We start from the raw sequence: 26350 nt of genomic DNA on the forward strand, positions 1-26350 counted from the left end.
ACCACTGCAGTGGCCATCTACAAACAGCAGCATCTGCTGCCTCCATGCCAGAGATGCTGGTGAATCGACTTGGGAGCTTACCTTCTGCATGAAAAGCAGGTCCTGTACCACTGAGCTATGCCCCTAGTTTAGAAGAACATACAGGCATTTCATGCCTTGGAAGCAGGGGCTCTACAACAGAGGTACACAGGAAAGTCCAGTCTGCACATGCTGCAGAATGAGTTGGCAGACTAAGCAGAGTCAGTTCAATGTGTTTCTTAAACCTTTCCCTGTGTAAAGACAAAACAAATCAGGCCTCCCTGCAATTAGTAAAGTAGTACATCAGAGAGAGAGAGAGAGAGAGCGCACATAATATAAGCCACTTCTTGATGTGCTATTTTTCTACATGCAAGGAATTTTGTACCAGATGAATACATAGTACAATTTTAACTTGGCAATAACCACAGAGTAAAAGGTCTGGCCCAAGCTGAGGTGGATTCTTTAACAGAAAGTCTGCCAAAGAAATAGAAAGGCAGTTTAAACAGATTTAGGAGAAAAAATTGACACCTTTTAATTTGGCGTCATTGAATGTATGCAATTTGTGCTTTTTTTCTTTAAAAAAATGTTTAGGGTTACTCTCATTTTGACTAAAAGCTACCAGCATGAGTTTGACCAAACTGCGGGAGGCAGTGGAAGACAGGAGTGCCTGGCGTTCTCTGATCCAGGGGGTTACGAAGAGTCGGACACAACTGAATGACTAAACAACAAAAACAACAACATTTTGACTCAAGAAAATCACCATTTTATAGTTCAAATCAGGAAAAATAAATACAGTAATGGACAAAAGTACAAAGATTCACGAAATGTTTGGGCGTTATGTGTACCCCGCGTCCCCCCAGAAAAAAAGCACTGAAGCACATTATGACATATCTCAGGTAATGAGGTTTTTTCTTTTAAGACCACTATAGGCAGTATCTAAGTTCTACTCAGAGTAGACCCACTAAGTTATTCATGTCTGTGGGATAAATGGATAAGAAAAGGCTTAGCAGAAGCAACCATGCCTCACCTTGCTGTTGTAACTGTTTGCATTGCAAAGACAGAGGAAACTCGTGGTAATATGTAATACATTAAGTATAGAAATTGCTGAGAGTAGCCAAAAGGTATTAGAGATGGGGTAGGCAAACTAAGGCCCGGGGGCTGGATCTGGCCCAATCGCCGCCTAAATCTGGCCCGTGGATGGTCCGGGAATCAGCATGTTTTTACATGAGTAGAATGCGTCCTTTTATTTAAAATGCATCTCTGGGTTATTTGTGGGGCATAAGAATTCGTTCATTCCTCCCCCAAAATATAGTCCGGCCCCCCACAAGGTCTGAGGGACAGTGGCCCGGTCCCCTGCTGAAAAAGTTTGCTGACCCCTGTATTAGACAGTCTGTGGGTGACTCAAAATCATGAGGAAAAATGGAAGAGAACAGTTAGAAAGGCATTGCGCATGATTAAAAGGGCTATGAATATTAGTCAAACCGCCCCTGGTGGAGCTATAGCTAATTAACATGAACATGTGATGTATGTAACAGTGGGGGTAGATATCAAGGAGAAAATATGTAATAGGCGGACCGGGAAGTCTGTAAACTTCAATTTCTTAACCAATAGGAGATTGTAGAAGAGAAATTTGGACAGACTTTAGGGTATAAAGTACTTGTGATGTAAACAGGACGGTGCCCTCCCTCTTTGCAGCATGAGCGGGGAGCTGTCCGTGCAGCGCTGTCTCCAGAATAAACAACTTGTGGTTTTGCCTGATCGTGGTGTCAGACTCCTCCCTCTCACAGAGCAATTGACTACCTCTGGGGTAGATCCCTGGGGCAAATTTGTCCAACAGTGTCCATTAACTTCAATGGGTCTACTCTGAGTAGGACCAGCACTGGATACAATCCTGAATAAAAGCACATTTTCCTGCACACAGATGCCAATGTGCAGGGCTACCTTTTGGATTCTGTGACATCATGTCTCCCTCGACTTGTGACCTCATGTAGTGATTATTGCTGACAAGATTGTAGCCAAATTGAGGCTGCTGAAGAACAAGAGAGGAGTATTGGTATATTTGGGCCATCCTAAGGCCTAGGACTTGCCGATCAGAAGGTTGGCAGTTTGAATCCCCGCGACGGGGTGAGCTCCCGTTGCTCGGTCCCTGCTCCTGCCAACCTAGCAGTTCGAAAGCACGTCAAAGTGCAAGTAGATAAATAGGTACTGCTCCGGCGGGAAGGTAAACGGCGTTTCCGTGCGCTGCTCTGGTTCACCAGAAGCGGCTTAGTCATGCTGGCCACATGACCCGGAAGCTGTATGCCGGCTCCCTCGGCCAGTAAAGTGAGACGAGCGCCGCAACCCCAGAGTCGGTCACGCCTGGACCTAATGGTCAGGGGTCCCTTTACCTTTACCTAAGGTTAGCAGAAGCCTAAGATGGCAAAAAATAAATGCCTCCCAGAAACATCCCACCGAAGTCTGGGCATGCACAACAGCCACAGAATGGGGGGGTGGTGTGGAGTGTCCTGCTTGGGCCCTGCCTTAAACTATTATACCAAGGGGCCCATTTTCTTACGCTTGTGGTTTCTCCATGGTGATGATTTGCTAAGCATGGGTTTTACTGGATGAAATGTAATGGGCCTGTGTGAACGACACTGGAGCCCAAGGATTGGGGTTGGGCTAGATGACCCTCAGGGTCCTTCCAACTCTACAATTCTATGGCCTTGTGACTACCTTCCTGAGTTTACTGGACTCCAGCTCCCATCATTCTGTGAGCATTAGTCTCTCTGGCTAGAGCTCATGGGGGTTGGAGTCCAGCATTGGGAGAGCCACAGGTTCCCCATTCCTGCTGCAGTCTGGTGCCCATGGAAGTAATGCCTGTTAACTTCAGCGTGACTTGCAACGAAACATACATAGGATCAGGCTGCACAAATGTCACAGCCTGATCCTCCGAGGTTTGCTTGCACCCAGAGCAGAGACAAATATTGGTGCTGGAAAATCCAGACACCTCCAACTAATTCAAGTGGATCACAACCCAGGGCAAGCCTTATGGAAATGAACAGGATCTGGGTCAAAGCTTGACCATGCTCTTGCACAGCTGCCACTCATTTCAGTGGGACCTGCATGGGGGATGTTTGCCGTAGCTCAGATCTGCCCATCCTCTTCCACTCTAATGCCCTGAAAAGCATGCAAAAATTCTATACCAGAAACATTCTGATCAGCTTGGCTCAAGGAAAGACACACACATACAACTGTGATTAATAAAGGTTTATTTTTGTGTGTGGAAAATGTTTCAGTTTTTTGGAATAAAACAACAGCAACTTGTTTTGCTAATCAGAGTAGCATATTGTTACAGGTTTGTGGGTCTCAGTCTGGATTGCACCTGTGGGTCCCTTCCAAACCTGAGATCCTGTGTATGTGGGGTTAGATTTCATGAGAGGAAACCTGCTAAACCAGTCAAACCAGCCCCTTGCTTATGGTACTGGCCTGGGTTGCTATTTGCATGCCCTAAGAGGTTGCTAGAGAGACCAATGGGCGGGCCTTTTCCTACCTCACCTGACATGCCACATCATCCAAGGATGGGAAACAATAGGCATTTTTGTCCTCGATATGTCCTGTCCAAATGTTGTTGTACTAGCCATTGGCCATGGCAAATCTGAATAAAAAATAAATACAAGCAAAAGGGGTGTCGTGCCACAAATAATGGTCTCTCTTTAGATCTCTGCGTCTCCCTTACTATATTGTGCTATATTGTCCAGGGTCTTCTTTCTGATCTTTTCTGGCCTCCAAAGCAAAAAGGGTGACTTGTTGAGTCACTGAAGCATTTGCATCACCAAGAAGCAATAGGACCTTCTCTGTTGGGGGGAGACAAATTTCCTGTAAGGTGAGAAATTGCCTCCTGGGTCCAAGGTATAGTAAATAGTAATATAGTAAATAGTGCAAGATGTCTTCCACCTGCAGATGCCCACATATTCAGAGTCTTATCTTTGTACGGTACCCTGTTATATTATCTGTCCAGGACAGTGGAGGGCATAACTTGAAGATGCAGCTAAGCAAAAGCAAATCTAAGTGAGGCTGGCCAGAGATTTGACAGGTAACTGGCTCTAAAATGGACTGTTTTTAGAAGAGGGAACCAAGGAGAGCATTTAGAGAATTTAATCGCTTGCAGATCATGTAGTGATTCTGTCCAGTGGCACCAATCCCTTGGTTGGCATTTGTCTGTAGATATAATCTCCTCTATCTTAGGGAAATAATAAAGAGTTCAAATAATATTGTGTGTTAGATTTCCACTACCGGCTGTTCACCAATTCCGCATAACAAGTCTTTTCAGCTAATTAAACCAGGTGCAAATAGCTCTTGCAGTTAATGTTGGCCATCCACATTCCATGTGTAAGAGTTCGGATGCTGTTCCCTTGGGTGCGGAAAACAGTCTCTTAAGAAATCGGTTTTGCACCATTTCTAATCCTTTAATAGTGCTCTCATCCTCGCCCCAGATTGTCCTTGATATGTCTGCCTTCTTCTTCTTCTTTGGCGATCACTCGTAGCCGAGTAAGATTGTCTTCCATAAACACGGTTTTAACAATGAGCCCGTAAGTGACTGTGGAGGCCAATTCTGGATCCACACGTCCTTCCACAGTGGGGACATTGGTTTCCAGGTGGGAATTGATCACGGTGTGGATTTGCCAAGTGTGCCTTCCTCTTAGCACCTTTCTCCCTTGCGTCCTGAGTTCGAGTGTCTTCAAAGCCCATGACACCTTTGGTAAAGGCTGTTCTCCAAATGGAGCACTCGCAGGCCAGTGTTTCCCAGTTGTCAGTGTTTATACTACATTTTTTTAGATTTGCCTTGAGACAGTCTTTAAACATATTTTGTTGACCACCAGCATTACACTTTCCATTTTTAAGTTGGGAATAGAGTAGTTGCTTTGGAAGACGATCGTCAGGCATCTGCACAACATGACCAGTCCAGCGAAGTGGATGTTGAAGAATCATCGCTTCAACACGGGTGATCTTTGCTAATTCCAGTACACTGGTATTAGTTTGCTTGTCTTCCCAAGTGATGTATCAAATTTTCATAGACCCCGTTGATGGAATCTTTCGAGAAGCTGGAGATGGCGTTTATCAGTGGTCCATGTTTCACAAGCAGACAGTAATGTTGGTAGTACAATAGCTTTGTAAACAAGCATTTTGGTTTCCTTGATATGTAGTATCCCTTTAACTCAGGGGTAGAGAAACTATGTCCTCTCCAATTTTGTTGGACTCCAGTTCTCCTCAGCCACAGGCAGTATCACCCATGGTCAGAGTTGTTGCAAGTTCTGGGAGGAAAGTATCCCAAGGACTCTGGGATGTCATGCAGCTTTTGCCAGAGGCAGTGATATCACTTGACTTGGAAGGCTTCGGCGTTAATTTCGAGGCTCCCTGCGGGAAGGAGCAACAGCACCTCTGAGCACGTTAAGAGTGCAGTGTCCTCCTTAATGGGCAAACACGTCCAATGTTTCTCAAACTTGGCTTCCCAGCTTAGCGAGCAGGTAGAGAGCAGGAGACTCTTCATCTCGGGGTCGTGAGGGGGTTGGACTAGATGACCCTCAGGGTCCCCTCCGCCTCTACAACTCCCCCCATCCCTGACCCCCCCCCCAAGGGCCGAGCGGAGTCGCGCTCCAACCACAGCCGGGCCTGAGAAGGCGCGTGCTGCGACGCCTGCGCAAACCTCGCGCTGCGTCTCTCCGCCCCGCCCACCTTTTTGCGTCGCGGCGGGAGAACGACGTGTCCTCCGGAGGGGGGGGTGGCTTAGGAACACTATTCGACGCGCTGCGCGCGCACAATAGGACGCCCCTTCTCCGTCAGTTCTCCCTCAACCCTAGCGCCGTTCTCATTGGACGCTCGCGGCACTTCTGGAAAAGCTGCCGCCGATTGGCTGCCTCGCGAAAAGGCGGAGCTCGAGGGCGCCCCTGGTGGGCGGAGCGACCGGCGCCGGCGAGTCTCCCCGGCTGGTGACGCTGTGACGTATTAGCGGCGGCGGTTTGTGCGCGCAGGCGCACCAGCTCGCGATTCCTGGCTCCGGCGGCGGCGGCGCCTCCTTCACCTCAGCCGGACCAGTTGGGGGAGGGGCAGAGCGCGAGCGAGCCAAGGCAGGTGAGTGCCCCGCCCATTCCGCCAGACCACGCCCCCTCCCTGGAGGACCCCCCACCGGCTCCCTCCCCGGCCGCCTCCGTCGGGCCTGGCCGACTGACGGGCCGCCTGGCACGGGGCGGCTGGGCGAGCGCGTGGAGAAGAGCGGGGCGGCCGTTCACACGTGACGGCGCCTGGCTTGCGTGACGTTGACACGTGTACACCGCTCTTCCTCTGCTGAAGGCGGGCGGGCGGGCGTGTCTCTCAGAACAGCCCTGCGAGGTAGGTCAGCGGGCGGGATTTGAACCCGGCTCCAACCCCCGCACCTCCGATCTGTTCGTGGCGCCTGTCTCCCCGCAGGGGCAGGCAGCCTCTGCCTGGGGCTGGGGGCCTCCAGGGCAGCGCTTGGCCCCGCAGCATCCCGTCTCCTGCGCCTGCCTTCCAGGGAAGCGGGAGCCTTGGTGCTGCCCAGCTGTGGCTGCGGGAGGGTTTCCCCTTATGAGCCAACATAGCTCTGGTCTGCTGTGGTTATTAACAGGAATCGAATCAAACCACTGCTTGTGACATTAATCATTAGTTTCTCTTGCTGTTAATCATAATTACTGCATTATTAATTACTGCCCACCAGCTTGCCCCTTCCCTCTTCCCCTCCACACCCTCCCAGAACTGATGCCCAATGCTCTTGACTTGCATGATGATTGATGTCAGTCACCCTGTGCATGAAATACAATGTGCATGTGGGTGATTTAGTACCATGTACGGGGGTGGTGCTAGTTTGTTAAAGGGGAAAAAAGATTCTAATTAATTAATGGATTTCTAGCCCGTTTTCAGGGTTGAAAGCTACTTGCAAGGTGAATTACAGCACACTTAAAACACAGCATATAATCGAACCATGTAAACAATGAGCAATGTTCAGTTCACAAATTAATAAAATAAGATAGCCTCAGCAGATAAAACTTCAGTTAAAAGCACCCAAATGCAGGCTGGAGTATAATAAAGGATTGCTTAAAATGTTTTGTAATTGTTCTTATTATGCTTCATAATATGCTTTCTATTCACTGCTTGGATAATTTCTTATTTTTATACATTATACGTGTGTACTCAGATGTAAATCTCCTTGAGTTCAGTAGGACTTACTGCTAGGTGTGTAGGATTGAGCAGCAGTCTTTCAAATTCTCCCAAGGCTAGCCATGCGTAGGCTTTGCATAGTGTGTGTGTGTGTGTGTGTGTGTGTGTGTGTGTATGTATGTATATATATGTGTGTGTGTGTGTGTATCAGTATTATATCAGCTGCCCATGTGGTAGAGACATGCGAGTTGCTCTAGTGAGGACAATCCAGGGCGTCAGTGCCATAAAGGCCTTGTTCCTTGCATCCACCCATGGAAACTCAGCTGGCAGGAGGATCTCAGGTGCTGAACTGAGTGCTTGTATACTTGTGTGTGTTGGTCTGTATTATACATTAGAATATGTATTAGAGTAATTCCCTGTCTTTTTTGCATTCAGGCTGTGAGTCCTTATTTGGCCAAACACACATGCGATGCCGTTATTGGCAGGCTTGGGTGAAAGGCCAAGATTTGCAGAAATACTACTACTACTACTTCTACTACTACTACTACTGATAATAATGGGGGAAATACTGAGGAATAGGGGATGAATTCCCAAAACAGGCCAGTGAGGACTGAGCATATGCAATGGGTGTGGAATGTTGATTGACAGTTGAAGGGGGAAATAGAAAATTAGGCGAGGAGAAGAATGGAACTGAGAACAGTTTTTTAAATATATTTTTTATTTTTTATTTTTTATATTTAATTCTGTATTGTTTTTAACACTTGATTGGAAGCTGCCCAGAGTGGCTGGGGAAACTCAGCCAGATGGGTGGGGTATAAATAAATTATTATTATTATTATTATTATTATTATTATTATTAATATTATATATGGGATGTCTGACTCAAACAAGGAGCTGGAAAACACCACTGTTGTTACACCTTTTTGTTGCAGGCTGTACTTGTTACAATATACACAAATAATTACAGGTACACCACAATCAGAGTTAAGTGCTTCAGAGTCTACTTAATTAGTGTGGAAAATATTTCCACCTAATTGTACACAGCTTTTATATTTTAGAGTTGCATTTTAAAATATATTTTGTTAGCCATTTCTAGCAGTTCAAAGTTTGGACCAGAAAGGCAGGACACAAGTCTTTCTAAGGAATGAATATGTTGTTTACTGATAAGTAATTCTCACCATTTTTAGTGAACTTACTCCCAGGGAAGTGTGTGTATGAATGTGGCTCTACAACACAATTTTGTGCATATCAACTCAGAAGGAAGCTCCACTGAGTTCAGTGTGGCTTATTTTGAGGACAATTGTAGCTCATACTTTCCTCTCAGTAAAATCAGTGGGTCGACCATTGGTCCATCTAGCTCAGTATTCTCGGACAATATTCACTGACTGACAGCAGCTCTCCAGGATTTCAGGCACGAGTCTCTCCCAGCCCTACCCTGAGATGCCTGGGATTGAACCCAGGACCTTCTGCTTTCAAGGCAGATGCTCTGTTGCTGAGCTATGGCTTCACAGTGGCTTAATTTAAGTGGATTGTGAGAGTGTGAGATGCCTGCAAGTCCCTGGGGAGCAGGTTGGTTGTGGTGCTTTTAAAGAAACAAGCATTTCCAAACTCTGCTAGCAGCAAGGAGGATTCTCTCACACTCAGCAGATGATGCTTCTTCTAAGGTGATGCCTGCTGTGACATGTATGCGTCATGTAAAAACTGGATAAAACAATCATACTTTTTCTGAACAACTGTTTAATCAGGTGACAGCCTCATTATATAGGTGTGCTTATGTAAAAAATGTGTTAAAGTAAATGCCAGGAACTTGTTGACTGCAGGAAAATGATGATACATTTTTAAGTTGCATGAGGCCTAGGTAGCAAGCATGGTCAGGGAATCCACATTTTTTAATGATTTGTGCACTTACATTTGCATGTGCACCATGGTAGATGTTCTTTACTTACAAACTGTGGGAATGAGGATGATGTTTGGAGATTTATTGAAGATACTCTATTTGCATGTGTGCAAATGGACACACCACCCTATGAAGTTCTCAACATCTTCAGGTCTTGGGCCAATCTTAAACAACGCCCTGCATTATAATAATTAATAATAATATGTTCTTCCAAGGAGGCAGGGGTTATAGTATCCCAGTGGCCCTAGATTTCAATCCATAGTTGAGAGCATTTTTTAAAAAAACAACAACAACCCTCCCTTCCCTGAAAAGCTGAAGTACATGTCTGTAAGTCATGGTAGAAGACCATTGGGGGCTTGGTAAGCTTTTCCTAAAGGAATATCGAGTCAGACAAGTAACTTGACAGCTAAAACCTATGAATAATTATGTGGAAGTAGCATTCCACTGTGTTCAGTATTCCCCAATAAGTGTCCTTAGGATTTCAGTGCAATTGGTTGCTCTCCTGCTTCAGATGAAACCAAACCTAGCAGCCCCACATCCACTTACAGCAGCAATCCAAAATGGAAGGTCTGGTCACAGTCCCATGGCAAAACACAGATACAAGGTGAGACAAAGTCCAGAAGTAGCCCATGATCAAAACACAGGGAAGTCCTATCACCAGCAAAAAGCTTCCTTGGAATATAGCTTTCCATTCCTACCAATCTGCTGCTTTGGGCAGTTGCAGTGCATGGATGGGCCCCCTGGCAGTTCACATGGCCTCTTGGCAAGGCTCAGGCAGCCACCTGCATGAAGTAGGGCACCCCAGACATCCTGCAATACATGCAAGTTCCATGGCAGATGTATGAGTGTCCATTAGCAAACCAGTTAGGCTGGAAAGGTCTCTGTTAAAGTAGATAGTCGGGAAGCCTCTTGCTTAAATTGACCCTTGGTCCCAAACCAGTCAGTTGACTCTTCTAAACAGGAACATAAGACAGGCCTTGCTGGATCAGACCCAAAGACCTATCCAGCATCCTGCCTCACATACTGACCCAGTTCATATATCACTTGAAGCCATAGCTAAGAGTAAACTGAATTGATGCAAGTGAACCATGTGCTTGTGCCTCTGCTGAAAAGTTCTTGCTCTGCTCCTCCCCTGCTGCCGTGCTGCTGGGGAACAGGCCATAGTCTGCCTTGCCATAATATCCCTGATGTTTGTTGTCCTCTAAGCAAACCATGAGAGGTCGGCCAAGAACAAGTCTTGGTTACTGTTTGTGGTTTGTTTATATTAACGAAAGTTGGCTTTTACTTGATTTAATGTGACTGCATACCAGGATAGTACCTTGGAGGTCACAGAAACAAGGAGGATCTGACTTTGCTTTTACCAGAAGAATAAAAACTAGACTTTGCAATGTAATAATTCAGACAGCTACTCAAACAAGGACTTCCTTTGGTTAAAGTTAGGTCATTGCAGTAGCTGAACATTAAGAGCCCACAGAAAGCAACATGGGAAATGGCAGGTGCAGATGTCCAAAACTGGATTCCAAGGAATGCGAGAGGTGAAGGAAATTATTTAAGGCTTTTAAGGCTGCAGTCCTAAACTCTACAAGGAAATAAATCCACTGAGCTTTGTGGGACCTCTGCATAGGACTGTGCTGTTCATCAGGTTCCCTGAATCCCACTGAAGTTTAGCCCAGAATACAGTGGTACCTTGGGTTACATATGCTTCAGGTTACATACGCTTCAGGTTACAGACTCTGCTAACCCAGAAATAGTACCTCGGGTTAAGTACTCTGCTTCAGGATGAGAACAGAAATCACGCAGCGCGGCGCAGCAGCAGCGGGAGGCCCCATTAGCTAAAGTGGTGCTTCAGGTTAAGAACAATTTCAGGTTAAGAACAGACCTCCGGGACAAATTAAGTACTTAACTTGAGGTACCACTATATGGAGTTTCCCCAAAGCATATCTGCCTCTCCTCATAAACTCCAAAATTCTAAGGAATTCAATTGAGGTGGCCTTGAAGGTGGTCTTTTTTAGAAGATAATGTTGTGATAGTCATAGGTGCCAACTCCCTGGGCCCCTGGGTGCCTGAGCACCCACAAAATTCCCCATGAAACAATGTGGTTACGGAAGAATTTAAGATAGAAAAAGGGACACGTTAGGGGTGCCCAATCTCCCCATTACTTTTTATATCAGTCCTGGAGGTTTTGCTGAACATGATTAGAAGGGATCAGCTGGTTAAAGGGGTACAGGTCGGAGCTAAACAATACAAATTGAAAGCATTTGCAGATGACTTGGTACTTACATTACAAGAGCCAGAATCTAGTACTAAAAGGGTTTTGGAACTAATACAAGAGTTTGGTCAAGTAGCAGGATTTAAATTGAATAAGTCAAAAACGAAGGTATTACAGAAAAACTTAACAGCTATTGAAAAAGAGAGGTTTCAGAATGAGACAGGTTTAACTGTGGTTAAGAAAGTCAAATATTTGGGCATTAACATGACAGCTAAAAATGTGAACTTATTTAAAGATAATTATGAGAAATGTTGGATAGAAGTGAAAAAAGATTTAGAAATCTGGTCAAATTTGAAGCTCTCCTTGTCTGGTCGGATTGCAGTTATAAAGATGAATGTATTGCCTAGAATGCTGTTTTTGTTCCAAACATTGCAAATCGTCAACAAGATGGATTGTTTCAAGAAGTGGCAGAAAGATATTTCTAAATTTGTCTGGCAGGGCAAGAAACCCAGAATAAAATTTAAGATTTAAACTGATGCAAAGGAAAGGGGGGGATTTGCCCTGCCAGACTTCAAACTATACTATGAATCGGCAGCTTTCTGCTGGTTGAAGGACTGGCTGCTTCTTGAGAATACAGACATTTTGGATTTAGAAGGTTTTAATAATATTTTTGGATGGCATGCATATTTGTGGTATGACAAGGTGAAAGCTCATAAGGCCTTTAAAAATCATATTGTCAGGAAAGCATTATATAATGTCTGGATAAGATATAAAGACTTGTTGGAAAATAAAACTCCAAGGTGGTTGTCCCCAATGGAGGCAAAGGCTGTGAAAAGGCTCAATATGGAGTCCAAATGGCCGAAATATTGGGAAATCTTGGAACAAGAAGGTGACAAACAAATTGCAGAGCTTTGAGAAACTAAAAGATAAAGTGCGAGACTGGCTTCATTATTATCAAATATTGGAGGTTTATAAGTTGGACAGGAAAATTGGCTTCCAGGTGGAAAAATCAAAATTGGAAACAGAATTGTTAGAACCCAATACTAAAAATCTGTCAAAAATGTATAACTTGCTGTTGAAATGGAATACGCAGGATGAAACGGTGAAGTCAGCCATGATTAAGTGGGCACAAGATATCGGTCATAACATCATGTTTGCTGACTGGGAAAAGTTGTGGACCACCGGTTTGAAATTTACGGCATGTAATGCCTTAAGAGAGAATATTATGAAAATGATCTATAGGTGGTACATGACCCCAGTCAAGCTTGCAAAAATTTACCATTTGCCTGATAATAAATGTTGGAAATATAAAGAAAATGAAGGTACATTCTTTCACCTTTGGTGGACGTGCCCAAAGATTAAGGCTTTTTGGGAGATGATCTATAATGAACTGAAAAAGGTACTTAAGTACACCTTCCCTAAGAAACCAGAGGCCTTTCTCCTGGGCATGTCCGGCCAATTGGTGCCAAAGAAGGATAGAACTTTCTTTATGTACGCTACAACAGCAGCAAGAATACTCATCGCAAAGTATTGGAAGACACAAGACCTACCCACTCTGGAAGAATGGCAGATCAAGGTGATAGACTATATGGGACTGGCAGAAATGACTGGCAGAATCCGGGACCAGGGGAGAGAGACAGCGGAAGAAGACTGGAAGAAATTTAAGGACTATCTTAAGAAATATTGTAAAATTATTGAATGTTAGAAGGACGCTGGTTTAGAATTTATGTGGTTTTCAGCTGTAATGGATAAGTAAAAGAAAAAGAAAGGTCAAAATTTGAATGAGAATGAAGGGAAAGGATTTGTTGAATCAAATAAATTAGAAATTGGAATACAGAAAGGGGAGGTATGAGGAAGTCGGGGAAGTAAGTTATAAGAAAACAAGGGATTGAAAGTATACTTGTTCTTATTTTTGTTTGTGTGTATTTTTTCTTTTTTTTTTCTTTTTATTTCTTGTATTGTTCTGTTTTTATATAATTTTTGAAACTTTAATAAAAATCTTTTTTTAAAAAAAACAAAATTCCCCATGAAAGGGCCAGGCACCCACAAATGTTAGTGCCAGGGCCATGCACGCTGCATGCCACCCCAGGGGCAAGTTGGCACTCATGGTTATAGTTCTGCTGAAGTCTATTCTGCTGCATCTGACTGGTGGCTTGTCCACAAAACCCCAGAGTTAGAAAACTAAAGACTGCAATCCTTGCCATATCTGTTCAGAAGTAAGTCCTATTGAACTTATTGGGCTTACTCCCAGGTAAGTGGGGTAAGGATTATAGCATAAGGATAACTCCTTAGTTTTCTCATTCTGGAGTTTTCTGGACAAGCCCTCACTATCACGCTGGAAGAGAGGAAAGAGGGAGCTTCCCAGGTTAACACCTTGGTTTTTGACAGTAATACATGGATTTTATTTATTTTATTTTTAAAAGGAAGACAAAAGGCATATGGAGTCCAAATGGAACAGATAAGCAGTGAAGGAGGTGTTGATATGTGCCATATAAGATTTTTTTGGAGCTCATCCTGCTTAGTGCTGCCCAGAGCTGTTGGGGGGGGGGCTGAAATTTTATGTACTGCCTTATCCATCTAGTTTTTCAGTGAAATGCCTCACATATTTTCAATTCCTTTCTTGGCAGCTCTTGCAGGGGTTTTTTTCCTAAAGAAAAACCCATGCAGATTTTTGACACATATAAAATATGTATATTTTAAGTCAGTTCTCTATGCTGCCTTGCACCAGAGCTTAACCAAGATCCAGGATGGGCCTGTGCAAAAAGAACAAGCTTGATTCTTAATTGCTTGGTCACTAGGGGCAGAAAGCAAGTATGCCACCCCCCCCCGGGCAATAGTGCCATTGAGTCCTCCCTTTTAATTTGGACCTGGGTACTTGAAGGTGCTGTGGGTTAAACCACAGAGCCTAGGGTTTGCCGATCAGAAGGTTGGCGGTTCGAATCCCCGCGGCGGGGCGAGATCCCATTGCTCAGACCCTGCTCCTGCCAACCTAGCAGTTTGAAAGCATGCAGTACAAGTAGATGAATGGTTACCACTCTGGCAGGAAGGTAAACGGCGTTTCCGTGCGCTGCTCTGGTTCACCAGAAGCGGCTTAGTCATGCTGGCCACGTGACCCGGAATCTGTACCTCAGCCAGTAAAGCGAGATGAGTGCTGCAACCCCAGAGCCGTCCCCGACTGGACCTAAACGGTCAGGGGTCCCTTTACCTTTACTTGAAGGACCATATTCTCCCATAGGTGTCCTTCATTTCCCTCTGGCTCCTGAGGTTCTGCTTCTGGTTCCCCTGCCAGTAGAGCATTAGCATGTCCATGGGGAGCATTGCAAAAAGCACTATCTAAATGTTATACAGTGTTCTTAAGGGACCTATTAGAAAAAAAGCTTATGGACAGGTGGGAAAACTTAAAGTAAGGGAATGGTTTTCCTGTTTGAATGTCTCTTGCTCCAAATGATGGGCAGTTTGTTGTATATATGAATTGTCTTGCTAGATCAGATCTATGGTGCCCCTAGTCTACCAATCTGTTTACAACTGTGGTCTGACAGATGTTCTGAATGATCACAAGCAGGACAGACACCTGATGCCCTTTTCCTGTTTGTATGGCCTGGCACTCCAGTTGTTGTTAAACTACAATTCCCATTAGCCCCGGCAAGCATGGGCAATGGCCAGGGATGATGGGAGTTGTAGTTCAGCAGCATCTGCAGGGCCAGAGGTTCCCCTTCTGTTTACACACGAAAGCTCATACCTTAAAAGCTTATATTTAGTTGATCTTTAAAGGTGCCACTGGAGTTATTAAAAAATATTTTTTCATCTTTCATCTTGTTATTTATTATCCCTTCTATTTGGTTATCATTGCTCACTCTCTGGAGGCTAATCTAATCCCTTTGAGCATAATAAGCAAATAAGAGCTTGGGAGCAGTCCAGTGGTAGCCATCCCACACCTGCCATCACAGAGGCTCTTCAAGCATCTTGCTCTCAGGGAAGCTGAGAAGAAGTTGCAGCAGCTTCTCCAAAAGAAGCAGTTGTCTTTTCTGTTTTATTATTTAAATAGTTGCTGGTTCTTATTGTGGGAAAATGTTCATGTAAACCACTCTGTGAAAATGTTAGATACCTAAAATAAATGAATAATAAACCATTCTCTTTTAAAGCCAGTGCATGTCATCCCATTTGACGGTACTGAACTCCATAGGTTAATTGTCACAAAAGTGAGCATGTTGATATAATATCACTGCTGCCTCACTCATTAGGGACCGCTAATGTGATCCGTTGAGGTTTCAATTTCATTGACCACTTCCCTTGCTTCCCTTAAGGAGCATGATGGGGAGAACTTTGTAGGCTATCTCTTATCTGCCACAGTTGTGTAGTACAACAATGATATGTATTTGTGGTTATTTGATGATAAATGGAATTATTTTATTGAGCCCTGAGCAATGCAATCTGGAAGGAAGATTACTTGAAACAGAACCTATTCTGATACCAGTGCATATTTCAGATTGTGATGTAAAACAACAACAGGAACCTAGGTAGCAAGCATTGCTGTTTAAGTCTACAATTACCAGTGAGAAAATGTTTCCAGCTCTGCAAGCCAAAATTGTGATGGAAGTGAATATGTCTGAGTTTAATCATTGTCACATCCTGCTCTTGTCTGCTCTTGCTTTGCTTCCTTCCCCTGTTTTGTATATGGCAGAGTTTTTGAATTGCACAGAATGCTGCTGAGACCTGCCTGCTGAAGAGTTCTGTTCTTGAAAATCTGCTATGCAGATTTTCTTGGACAGTGAAATTGATGTCTCTGGAAGTTTACCCACTCTTGATTCTTTCTGTCTTGGGGACCACAACGTTCTGATGATGTTGTGATTAACATATTTCAGTCAAAATAATTTTGAGTCAGCTTTCCTGCTTATTTGTATCAGGTGCACATTTCTAGTCAATCAGTTTGGGAAACATACAAATGGCTTTATACCACTGCCAATTACTTAGAATCAGGCTGATGCCCTCAGGCAGTGATTTCTCTTGACTCTGATATGTTGCTTCCCACATGGAGGAAGCCATTTCGTCATTCCCAGCGTGAACCATGGAATCTCTTGGAACATTTTGCAAAGATTACACACCCCAGCTGGGTGTACATGCTCTTGACTGCTGTTCCATTCCATTGGTGATGCAAGATCATACACTGTTCCAGTTGAGGGCAGCCAGTGGTGAGTTTCTCTCTGGAGCCTCTTGTTTCTGTTTCTCCGCCCCCACCAGAAAAAAAGCAACCACCCTTTGGATGTTGCTTAATAAACAGTCTCCTGGGCTAAAGCTACGGTTCTTCACCACCCCCTCTGTGACTTCTACTCAGTTTCTGTGAGTAAAATTCTGAGTGAGCAGCAAAGTACTGTTTGACTGTTTCCAAATTTTGGAAAGAGAGTCTGTGGCCTTGGCAGGGCTTTGGATTCGGTGTAAATAGCTACTCAGTCAGTTCAAACTGACTGGGTCGGGGGTCTTCTGTGTCCTTAGCTTCCGCCAGGGTGGGATCCTGGGCAAATGGGAGAGTTGGTCAGGGGTTTTATATACAGTGGTACCTCAAGTTACAAACGCTTCAGGTTACAAACTCCACTAACCTGGAAGAGTTACCTCGAGTTAAGAACTTTGCCCCAGGATGAGAACGGAAATGGTGTGCCAGCGGCAGCAAGAGGTCCCATTAGTGAAAGCATGCCTCTAGTTAAGAACAGTTTCAGGTTAAGAACGGACCTCCAGAACGAATTAAGTTCATAACTAGAGGCACCACTTTATTTATTTATTTATACCCTGCCCATCTGGATGGGTTTTCCCAGCCACTCTGGGCGGCTTCAAGCAAAATATTAAAATACAGTAATTCACATAGAGAGAGAGAGAGAGAGAGAGTTGTAGCATCTCCATCATGCCTCTAGGCTTAGTTGATGTTGCAAGTGCTGATGGGCAGATACCTGGGCTAGAGTAATAGTGTTTTTAATTAGTGTTTGTTACACTCTGCTTTTTCAGAGAGGTTAAAGAGGCTTTCCTGGGTCTCCCAGTGGTCTCCCATTCAAGCAGGTCCATCTTCCTCATGGGTAGGCAAACTGAGGCCCAGGAGCCGGATCTGGCCCCATCGCCTTCTAAATCGCAATCAGTGTGTTTTTACATGTGTCCTTTTATTTAAAATGCATCTCTGGGTTATTTGTGGGGCATAGGAATTCGTTCATTCCCCCCCCCCCAAATATAGGCCAGCACCCCACAAGGTCTGAGGGACAGTGGACCGGCCCCCTGCTGAAAAAGTTTGCTGACCCCTGCTACCTCTTTGCTTCAGCAGTATAACACAATCAAGTGCTCCCTTAGATTCAGAATGGCCAAGCCTTTCAGATGCATGCTACTTCCATGACAATACGTTCCAGGTATTCTGGAAGAGTCTGACTCGGAAATTTTATGATGCCCTAATTCAGCTAGCATCTGATTTAGCATGCTGGGGTTATATATATGTATGCATGTGGTATTTGTCTATCTGCCTGCCTCTGTATTTATTCATTTATTTCATAAATTTTACTGTTTGATTGTAGAAAAAACTCCAAAGTAGTTTACAGAAAGATAAAACAATAAAATAATCACTAAAAAAATTACACCATAATTTAAGACAAACAGAAAATTAAAGCCACAGCAAAATAGACTAAACAAATTAAAACTCATACAAGCTTTCTAGACACCTGGGATGCTTGTCTAAATACGAATGACTTCAGCAGGCTCCAAAAGGAAGACAGTGAAGGTGGCTGCCTGATTCCAAGAGGCAGGTCTGTGCCTTCCTAATTGCATCCTAACCCAAAGGACAGTAACCTGAAAAATCTTGATTACAGCTTTGAAAATGATCAATTTGTGACATTGTTGGCCCAGTTCAAGTGCTAGGACTCCACTTAAATGACTGAGGACTCAGGTACCTTAAGGGACATTGGCTCATCTGCCCTGACAAGGATCAGCTCCTGAAGTCCTGCTCATCTGCCACCACTGAAGTACAGGCAGGGGGTGAGTTTGGGAAGCAGATCCTTTTGCGTTATGGTACCAATGCTTTGGAAAGCCCTTTCCAAGGAAGTCCGTGGGGCTTCCCATGCTATATAATAATAATAATAATAATAATAATAATAATAATAATAATAATAATTTTTTATTTATACCCCGCCCTCCCCAGCCAAGGCCGGGCTCAGAGCGGCTAGCAATAATAAAAACAAGATGAATGATTACAACTTAAAAACAAAAATAAAAAACAACATTAAAATAATGGAACATTAAAATATTAAAATGTAGCCTCATCGCAGGAGGAGAAGGAAAAGAAAAAAGAAAGAGAGGGAGGGAGGGAATCAAATTGGCTCCAAGCCAAAGGCCAGGCGGAACAACTCTGTCTTACAGGCCCTGCGGAAAGAAATCAGATCCTGCAGAGCCCTGGTCTCATGAGGCAGAGCGTTCCATCAGGCCAGAGCCAGAGTTGAAAAGGGCCTGGCTCTGGTTGAAGCCAATCTAACTTCCTTAGGGCCTGGGACCACAAGGGAGGCGTCAAGGATTACACCCAAACTCTTAACGGAAGGCAATGGCACTAATTGGGCCCCCGCAAGAGAAGGGAGTTGGTCTCTCATCCCCATGCCATCCCGACCTAGCCATAGGACCTCTGGGAAGGAGGTCCCAGAAGGAGGGAGATGTCGTCGCGCCACCCCTTGGTGTGTGGAATGCCGCAGGGCTCAATCCTCTCCCCAATGCTTTTAAACATCTTTATGCACCCCCTTGCCCAGATTATCCGGAGGTTTGGGCTGGGTTGTCACCAATATGCTGATGACACTCAGCTCTATCTGCTGATGGATGGCCACACCGACTCAGCCCCGAACACACTGACCAGATGTTTGGAAGCTGTGGCTGGATGGTTTCGTGGGAGCCGATTGAAACTAAATCCCTCAAAGACAGAGGTCCTCTGGCTGGGTCGGGATGGTATGGGGATGAGGGACCAACTCCCTTCCCTTGCGGGGGCCCAATTAGTGCCATTGCCTTCTGTTAAGAGTTTGGGTGTAACCCTTGACGCCTCCCTTTCCATGGAGGCGCAGATTACAACAGCAGCCAAGGCAACATTTTTCCACCTTCGCTGCATCAAGCAGTTGGTCCCTTACCTTTCCCACCCTGACCTGGCCACAGTGATCCATGCGATGGTCACCTCCAGGCTTGACTACTGTAATTCGCTCTACGCGGGGCTGCCCTTGAAGCTGTCCCTGAAACTCCAGCGGGTACAGAATGCTGCAGCGAGGCTCCTCACGGGGTCTCTGCCATGGGAGCATATTCACCCAGTGCTTTTCCAGCTGCACTGGCTCCCGGTGGAGTACAGGGTCAGATTTAAGGTGCTGGTTTTGACCTTTAAAGCCCTTCACGGCCTAGGACCCTTGTACCTACGGGACCGCCTCTCCTGGTATGCCCCACGGAGGACCTTAAGGTCCATATATAGCAACACCCTAGAGGTCCCGGGCCCTAAGGAAGTTAGATTAGCTTCAACCAGAGCCAGGGCCTTTTCAACACTGGCTCCTGCGGTGGAATGCTCTGTCTCTTGAGACCAGGGCCCTGTGGGATCTGATCTCTTTCTGCAGGGCCTGTAAGACAGAGTTGTTCCACCTGGCCTTTGGCTCAGAATCAGTTTGATTCCCTCCCCCTCTTTCTTTTTCCTTTCTCCTATGAAGTGATTGCTCCCTAATTGTTTTAATGTTGTATCTTAATCTTTTAAATTGTATTTTAATCAACTTGTTTTTATTATTTGTTGTTAGCCACCCTGAGCCTGGTCTTGGCTGGGGAGGGCGGGGTATAAATAATAATAATAATAATAATAATAATAATAATAATAATTATTATTATTATTATTATTATTATTATTATTATTATTATTTTCATTTTGCCAGCTAATTAAAACCTGGCTCTTTGGGAAAGGCTGATGGCTGACCTCTCTAGTGTTACAAATGATATAGTATTGTTTTATTGCTTTTATAGATATGTTTTACAATTTTAGACACTTTGGACTCCTGTATTTAGAACATCTCTGTGTGTGTCATTAATGTACATATAAATAAATAAATAAATAAATAAATAAATAAATAAATAAATAAATAAATATTTTCAGGAAAGAATCTTGTGGTGCCTTAAAAGCTAACAGTTGTATTATGGGATAAGCTTTCATGGACTCACACCCATTTTGTCAGATGCATCCTGTGTGCTACAGCAGTCTTTTTTAAATAAACGTTGTCTCCATTCATTAAGTTACTTACTTATTTTGTGAAACAGTTCAATTTTAGAAAAAGGAAATATTCTCTCTCTCTCTCTCACTCACACACACACACACACCCATGGGAAAATAAAGAAGTAGAACATGTTCCATTTCAGAACACATTCTGTCCCTCTTCACAGGTTACTGCTTTCATTTTGAAAATAGTTGCATGTTAATGTGCTAGGCTTGTAAATCGCTTCTTGCTTGGTTACCCCCGCCAGTCAGAATCACCTGTAGCCAACTAGGCAGGGAAGTTGTCCAATAGTTAGGTCTTATTCATTTCCTTTTATGACCACAAATCAGACAAGCTGGGAGCAATGTTTGTGGACTACAGTCATACCTCATGTTATGTCCACTTCATGTTATGTTCTTTCAGGTTACGTCCCGCAGCGACCCGGAAGTACTAGAAAGGTTACTTCTGGGTTTCGCCGCTCGCGCATGCGCAGAAGCGCAAAATGACGTCACACACATGTGCAGAAGCAGCGGATCACAACCCGCATGTGCGCAGACGCGCCGCTGCGGGTTGCACTCTTTTCATGTTGCGAACAGGCCTCTGGAATGGATCCCATTTGCAACCAGAGGTACCACTGTAGTAACATTAGTGGACTTTGTCAACAATACACAGATCTGACTGGCAGGATGAGTTGATCCTTCCCAAGTTTTCTCCTTGCTGTCATTTTAGCGAAAGGTACTCGAGCTTCCCCTTCGCTGCTGTCCTGGAACTGGTAACTCTGTTCCCCTTATCTTATGTTCCCCTCTCCTGTTCTGATATTTCAGTGGCATGGTGTGCCTGACCCTTTCTCTTTCCTCCCCTAGTGTTTGAGACCTGTGAATGCTGCAGTCTCACAGAGCATCTTCCAAAGAAGAGGAAGCACCTGCCAGTTGTGACTTGATCCCAGACGCCCTTGGAATGACACTTGCTACAGACTACATGAGAGATTCGGAGCTGGCCCTTGCGTCTCAGTGGCAAGAGCTCTAGCTCTGTAGCCCACCAGGCTTTCCTCCTAATGCTGGGCAAGAAAAGGAGCTCACCTCAGCCTGGCAAAGAGACGTTTCATGCCCTTGACAGCTCAGAGGGGCTTCATCCTTGCAGCTTCCTGGGAGCTGCTCCCGAGCACATCTCTCCTTGCCCTTGGTGCACTTCGCTGTGGCACTCCTGGTGTGACCTTCGTACTCTTAAGCCTTTGCCATTTCTCTTTGCTCTGTTGCCTGTTTCCGGACTGGATCATGGGGGTTCCTCACCACCCCACAACTGTTGGAGGAAGGGTGTGAACTTTGAAATGGCACCTGTGAAATGCCAGGGACCTTCTGCACACACAACGTTGCCACTGGTTGACACAAGAACTGGCTGACTGCCCAGGCATCCTCTCTCTGCCTGCCTCAAGATCCCACAGGACACTCGCCTTGCCTGCTGCTCACCATGTTTCTACTACTGCCCTTTGATAGCTTGGTGGTTAACCTGCTGGGCATTTCCCTGACCGTACTCTTCACTCTGCTCTTGGTTTTCATCATTGTGCCAGCCATTTTTGGAGTTTCCTTTGGCATCCGCCGCCTTTACATGAGAACCCTGCTGCAGATATTCCAGGTGAGTCAAAATTCCTGACGTTGCTGTGAGTGGAAGGCAACAAGAATTAATACCCTCCACTGGATGGGATGTGTCAGCAGTCAGGGTGACTCAGAGCTTTTTGACAGCAGCAGGCTTTGCAATCAACGTTCAGGCAAGGCTTTATTTGCTCTAGGGCTGGCTCTAGCAGCTGTTGTCAATGCCAAGACTTAGCCCTGGAACGTATGACGTTGGAGTCAACGAAGATGACCCTGAGCAGGTGCAAAGTGCTACTAAATAAGTAACTACAAGGTTTCCCCATGCATCGGCAAGGGGAGAGAGTTTCCAGATCAGAGGGCAGGGTCAAAGAGCCCGTTAGCACTGCCGTCAGTTTTTCTAGAGTTTTAAGAGTGGGCTTTGTGGACCACCTTGCACAAAAGGGTCTCCCTAAGGAGGAGTGGGCACAAGCTCCCCTCTGACACCGTCCAGATCACTTTCTATATGGGCTGTGATTGGTTTGGGAGGCAGACCCGCCCCCGCCCCAGTCTGCTCGTGATGGGCAGCTGTGTGAGCAACTGTGCTCGCGTAAGCAAATCATATATCATGTTGAGTTTAGCAATTGAGAGAAGAGCAGTCAATGAAAGTGCCTCTGCTCTGCATAAATTTTTTTGTTTCCCTGAGGTCCACATCTCCTGGAACCTAAATGCACACCGTGGGCCTTTGTGCTCCAGGTCTCTTTCTGATCATTAATTCTGCCAGGCTCTTAAGTGCTGGGCTGGCACAGGCATACCCTTAACTCCATCTAGGAAACATGCTGAGGGTTCCAGCGCACCCTCCTCTCTCCTTCTCTTCTTGTCTCTCTCCAGCCCTTCTGTCAGCTGGTTTCAGCATTACATTTACTATTTCTAAAGTGATTTCAAATCAAAGTGTTCTGCAGTAGACCACATCATCACCATTTGAGCTCAATTTCACCCGAGTTGGTAACAGGTGCACACAACAGATGCTCTTAAATGTCTTTTTAAACATATGTTTAGAAGTGAGGGGTTCAAAGAGAGTGGCATGTCCAATTGCATACCCTGTTCTGAATTGCTTAACCCTGCTTAATTGTGGGCTTACACCGGCTCAGTGCATGTGGGTCACTATTGCAGCTTTCTCTTCATTTCAGTGAGGAAGCTTTGGGCAGACTCTTCTGAACTCTGAGAAGCATATCTTAACCAGTTTTAGAATCCTCATTTCAGAACCATACCAAGAAATGCTGCAGTGTTCTCAGCCTGAGAGATGGTTGTGTGCTTCCTCCACTGGACTTTGGTGGAGAAAAAGCCTGTTGATCAAGGAGGAGTGTGGGCCTGTGGTGCAAGTTTAGTGCCCTGAATATTTTAGTCCTTAGCTGTGTACCAGTGCAGCAGGGAGGAGGAACAGAAGGCAACCAGGAGTCCAGTTGTGGGTATATGGTGCCTTGGAGGGGAGAGGCTGACCTGGGCATAAGGGGGAAATGAGGCTGGCTTCAGGCAATCACTTGAAAAGCTGCCCAGGGTTGTGTCTTGTTCTGTGGCTGGTTGGGGCAGATAATTAGGAGCACTGGAGGTGGCAGGGCAGGGAGAACTTTGCCTGGCCAGGTTGCGTGAACCCAGAACTGGCCCCGCAATTGGGCAGGGTGAGGCCACTGCCTCAGGTGGCAGAAGCCCCCCAGGCGGCACTCCCGGGGGTGCCCCACTGTCTCCGTCAGTGACGATGAAGCACTGCCACCAATAACGCCAATTTCAGGCAAGACTGCAGCCATTTTGAACAAGATCTCACCAAAAACCAGCCCAATCTTGTTTGAAATTGGCGGTGCCCAGCAGCGCATGTGGCTGCGTTTGCAGGTATGGGCAGGGGGTGGTGAGTGGGCAGGAGCAGGGGCAGGGCAGGGCAGGGCGGCACTTCCCGTTTTGCATCAATCTGCCAAAGAGGATGTGGTGTCCCTGCATGAGCCACGTTGACGTGCATCTTCTGCCGCAACCAGCTGTCTGCTTCATGTCAGTTCCAGAGGTCAAGTAGGCAAAAGCTGGCAAGGGCATTAGGCAACAAGCAGAGCTCTGGCCCTGACTGGGTTAAGCTGGCTTCTTGCTGTTCCTCATGTAACTTGGAAGTCAGCTGGAGAAAGGATGTGTGTGCAGGTATGGTTTTCCCTTTCCTGAACTTCCAAGGATTTGCTTTTTTATTTCAACAAATACCATATTGACCTGAATAAAGCTGCACTTCCCCCCAAATTCTAACCGTGAAAAGTTAAAGTGCGGCTTATATTCGCAATCTTACGGTATGCAGCCAGGAGCGTGGGGCAAACAGTGGCACCCGCCCTGTGCGTAGTCCCCCGTCCCCTCCCCCAAGATCGGGAAGGGAGAGAGCAAGGAAGGGGAAAGGCTGCTGACAATGCAGCACACACAAGCACGCACACACACACACACACACACACCCAGTATGCAGCCAGGAGCAGCAAGAAAGGGAACGACTTGATACCCGCTCCAATTTAAAAGCTGCGGCTTATATTCAGGTGCGGCTTATTTTCGGGCCAATACAGTGCTTTGGAAAAGCTTTGACTGGACCAGCCCTTTCCTATTTTTCAGGCCTCCCACTTCGTGGGCTGGAAGCCTCCACAGGCTGCTATTGTTATGATCCAGGTCCACAGATTGTTTTTCCAGTCCCATCCTTCCCAGAATTTGATTGGATATATTTATTTATTTTAAGCGTTTCATGGGCTGTATTTTTCTGAGAGGACAGCATCTGAAGCAGGCTATCAAAAAGAAAGAAAGATTACAAGCATCATAAGCAACACTAGCATTTCAATTGCCATCAGTAAAACAGGTAATACAAACCAGGCACTGCAGCCAGAGAAAGGCATCCACAACCAGATTAAACCAGCAACTAGTGACAGCATCCTGTTTGCCTGTGAGACAGGCCTTTGTTTATTATGAGGGGCCAGGTCTGCCCTTGTCGGAGCAGGGAACTCAACAAACCCCACTAGGCAAAGCAGCCTTGTGTCCTGTTCATTCTCCGCTAAGTCGCTGCTCCTCCTAGCCTGGTGTTGCCCACCCTGATTCATAGTGGCTTTCCGAGGTCCTATCCCAGCCACTTGCAGTCTTACCAGCTTAGGCTGCTGGGGGTTGCTTTCCTGCACACCTAAGAGAGAGCTTCCTGGAGCAGACGAAGGGCCCATTGTCCTGTTCCTCATCCAGCAACAGACAACCAAGCATCCAGAAAGCTGACAAGCGAGGGATGAAGCCAGTGGCCACCCCTGTTTATCTCCAAGATCTGGTATTCAGAGGTGAACTACTAAATGGAGATGTGACTGTTGCCCATTGGTAGGGCAGAAGGCAGGAAGGCAACTAGTAGGGGGGAGCCAGAGCCAAGTCAGTCTACTTTTGTCCCCATCCTTCTCCTTTGCCGAGTTCCACAAGGGCAACATGGAGGCAGTGGTGATGGAGGAGGAGGAAGCTGACTTGGTTGTAGGCAGGCTGGTCCAGGGGTGGCTAAGAGCAGACTGAAGTTGGTGGGACAGTTCCCCATTCACCCTAATGGACCAGCCTCCGCTGTGTTCACTCTGGTGGTTGGTCCACCCATCCTCTTCCCTGAACTTGTCCAGCTGTTTTGAAAGCCATCTATGTGAGTGTCTCTTGCCACATTTCACAGGAGTGAGTTCCAGGTCAGTTGTGTGTGATTGGTAGGATTCTCCTTTTTCCACTCTGTTGTCTTGCAGTGGGCAACACTGAGGATTGAGCGTGGGGCCAAAGAGAAGAAGCACCCGCTTTATAAGCCCTATGTGAATGGTAAGAGGCCTTGCTGCCGTCTCTCTGGGGGAGGAGGGGGTGCGTGGCGGGTTTCGTTCCCCTCACTGTGTGTCTGCTGCAGGGATCATTGCAAAGGAGCCCACTTCCTTGGAGGAGGAGATCAAAGAGATCCGGCGGAGTGGTAGCAACAAGGCCCTGGATGCCCCCGAGTTTGAACTCTCTGACATCTTCTACTTCTGCCGCAAGGGCATCGAGACCATCATGGATGATGAGGTGACCAAGCGCTTCTCGGCCGAAGAGCTGCAGTCTTGGAACTTGCTGAGCAGGACCAACTACAATTTCCACTACATCAGCCTGCGCCTCACAGTCCTCTGGGGCCTGGGCGTCCTGATCCGCTACTGCTTCCTCCTGCCACTCAGGTAGGGCCTGGGGCCTCTCCTGGGAAAGACTGAGCTGGGTGATGGCCCCACTGCAACCGGGGCTCCCTATGGTCCAGGGATGG

General features: G+C 45.9%; 1 protein-coding gene across 4 annotated transcripts in view; it reads left to right on the forward strand.

The window, feature by feature from the left end:
• Positions 1-5939: 5939 nt before the first annotated feature.
• GPAT4 (glycerol-3-phosphate acyltransferase 4) overlaps positions 5940-26350 on the forward strand; it is a 31509-nt gene continuing 11098 nt past the window's right edge. Inside the window, exons 1-4 of one of the 4 annotated variants that reach the window (XM_083629536.1) lie at positions 5940-6126; positions 21358-22126; positions 25818-25887; positions 25970-26267. In XM_083629536.1, the coding sequence (XP_083485662.1) occupies positions 21962-22126; positions 25818-25887; positions 25970-26267 (533 nt within the window). In that variant the 5' untranslated portion in view covers positions 5940-6126; positions 21358-21961. The other 3 variants (XM_083629539.1, XM_083629537.1, XM_083629538.1) reach the window with 3 other exon arrangements.

This window comes from Podarcis filfolensis, assembly GCF_964270895.1.
Source record: "Podarcis filfolensis genome assembly, chromosome: 8".
Lineage (NCBI taxonomy): Eukaryota > Metazoa > Chordata > Lepidosauria > Squamata > Lacertidae > Podarcis > Podarcis filfolensis.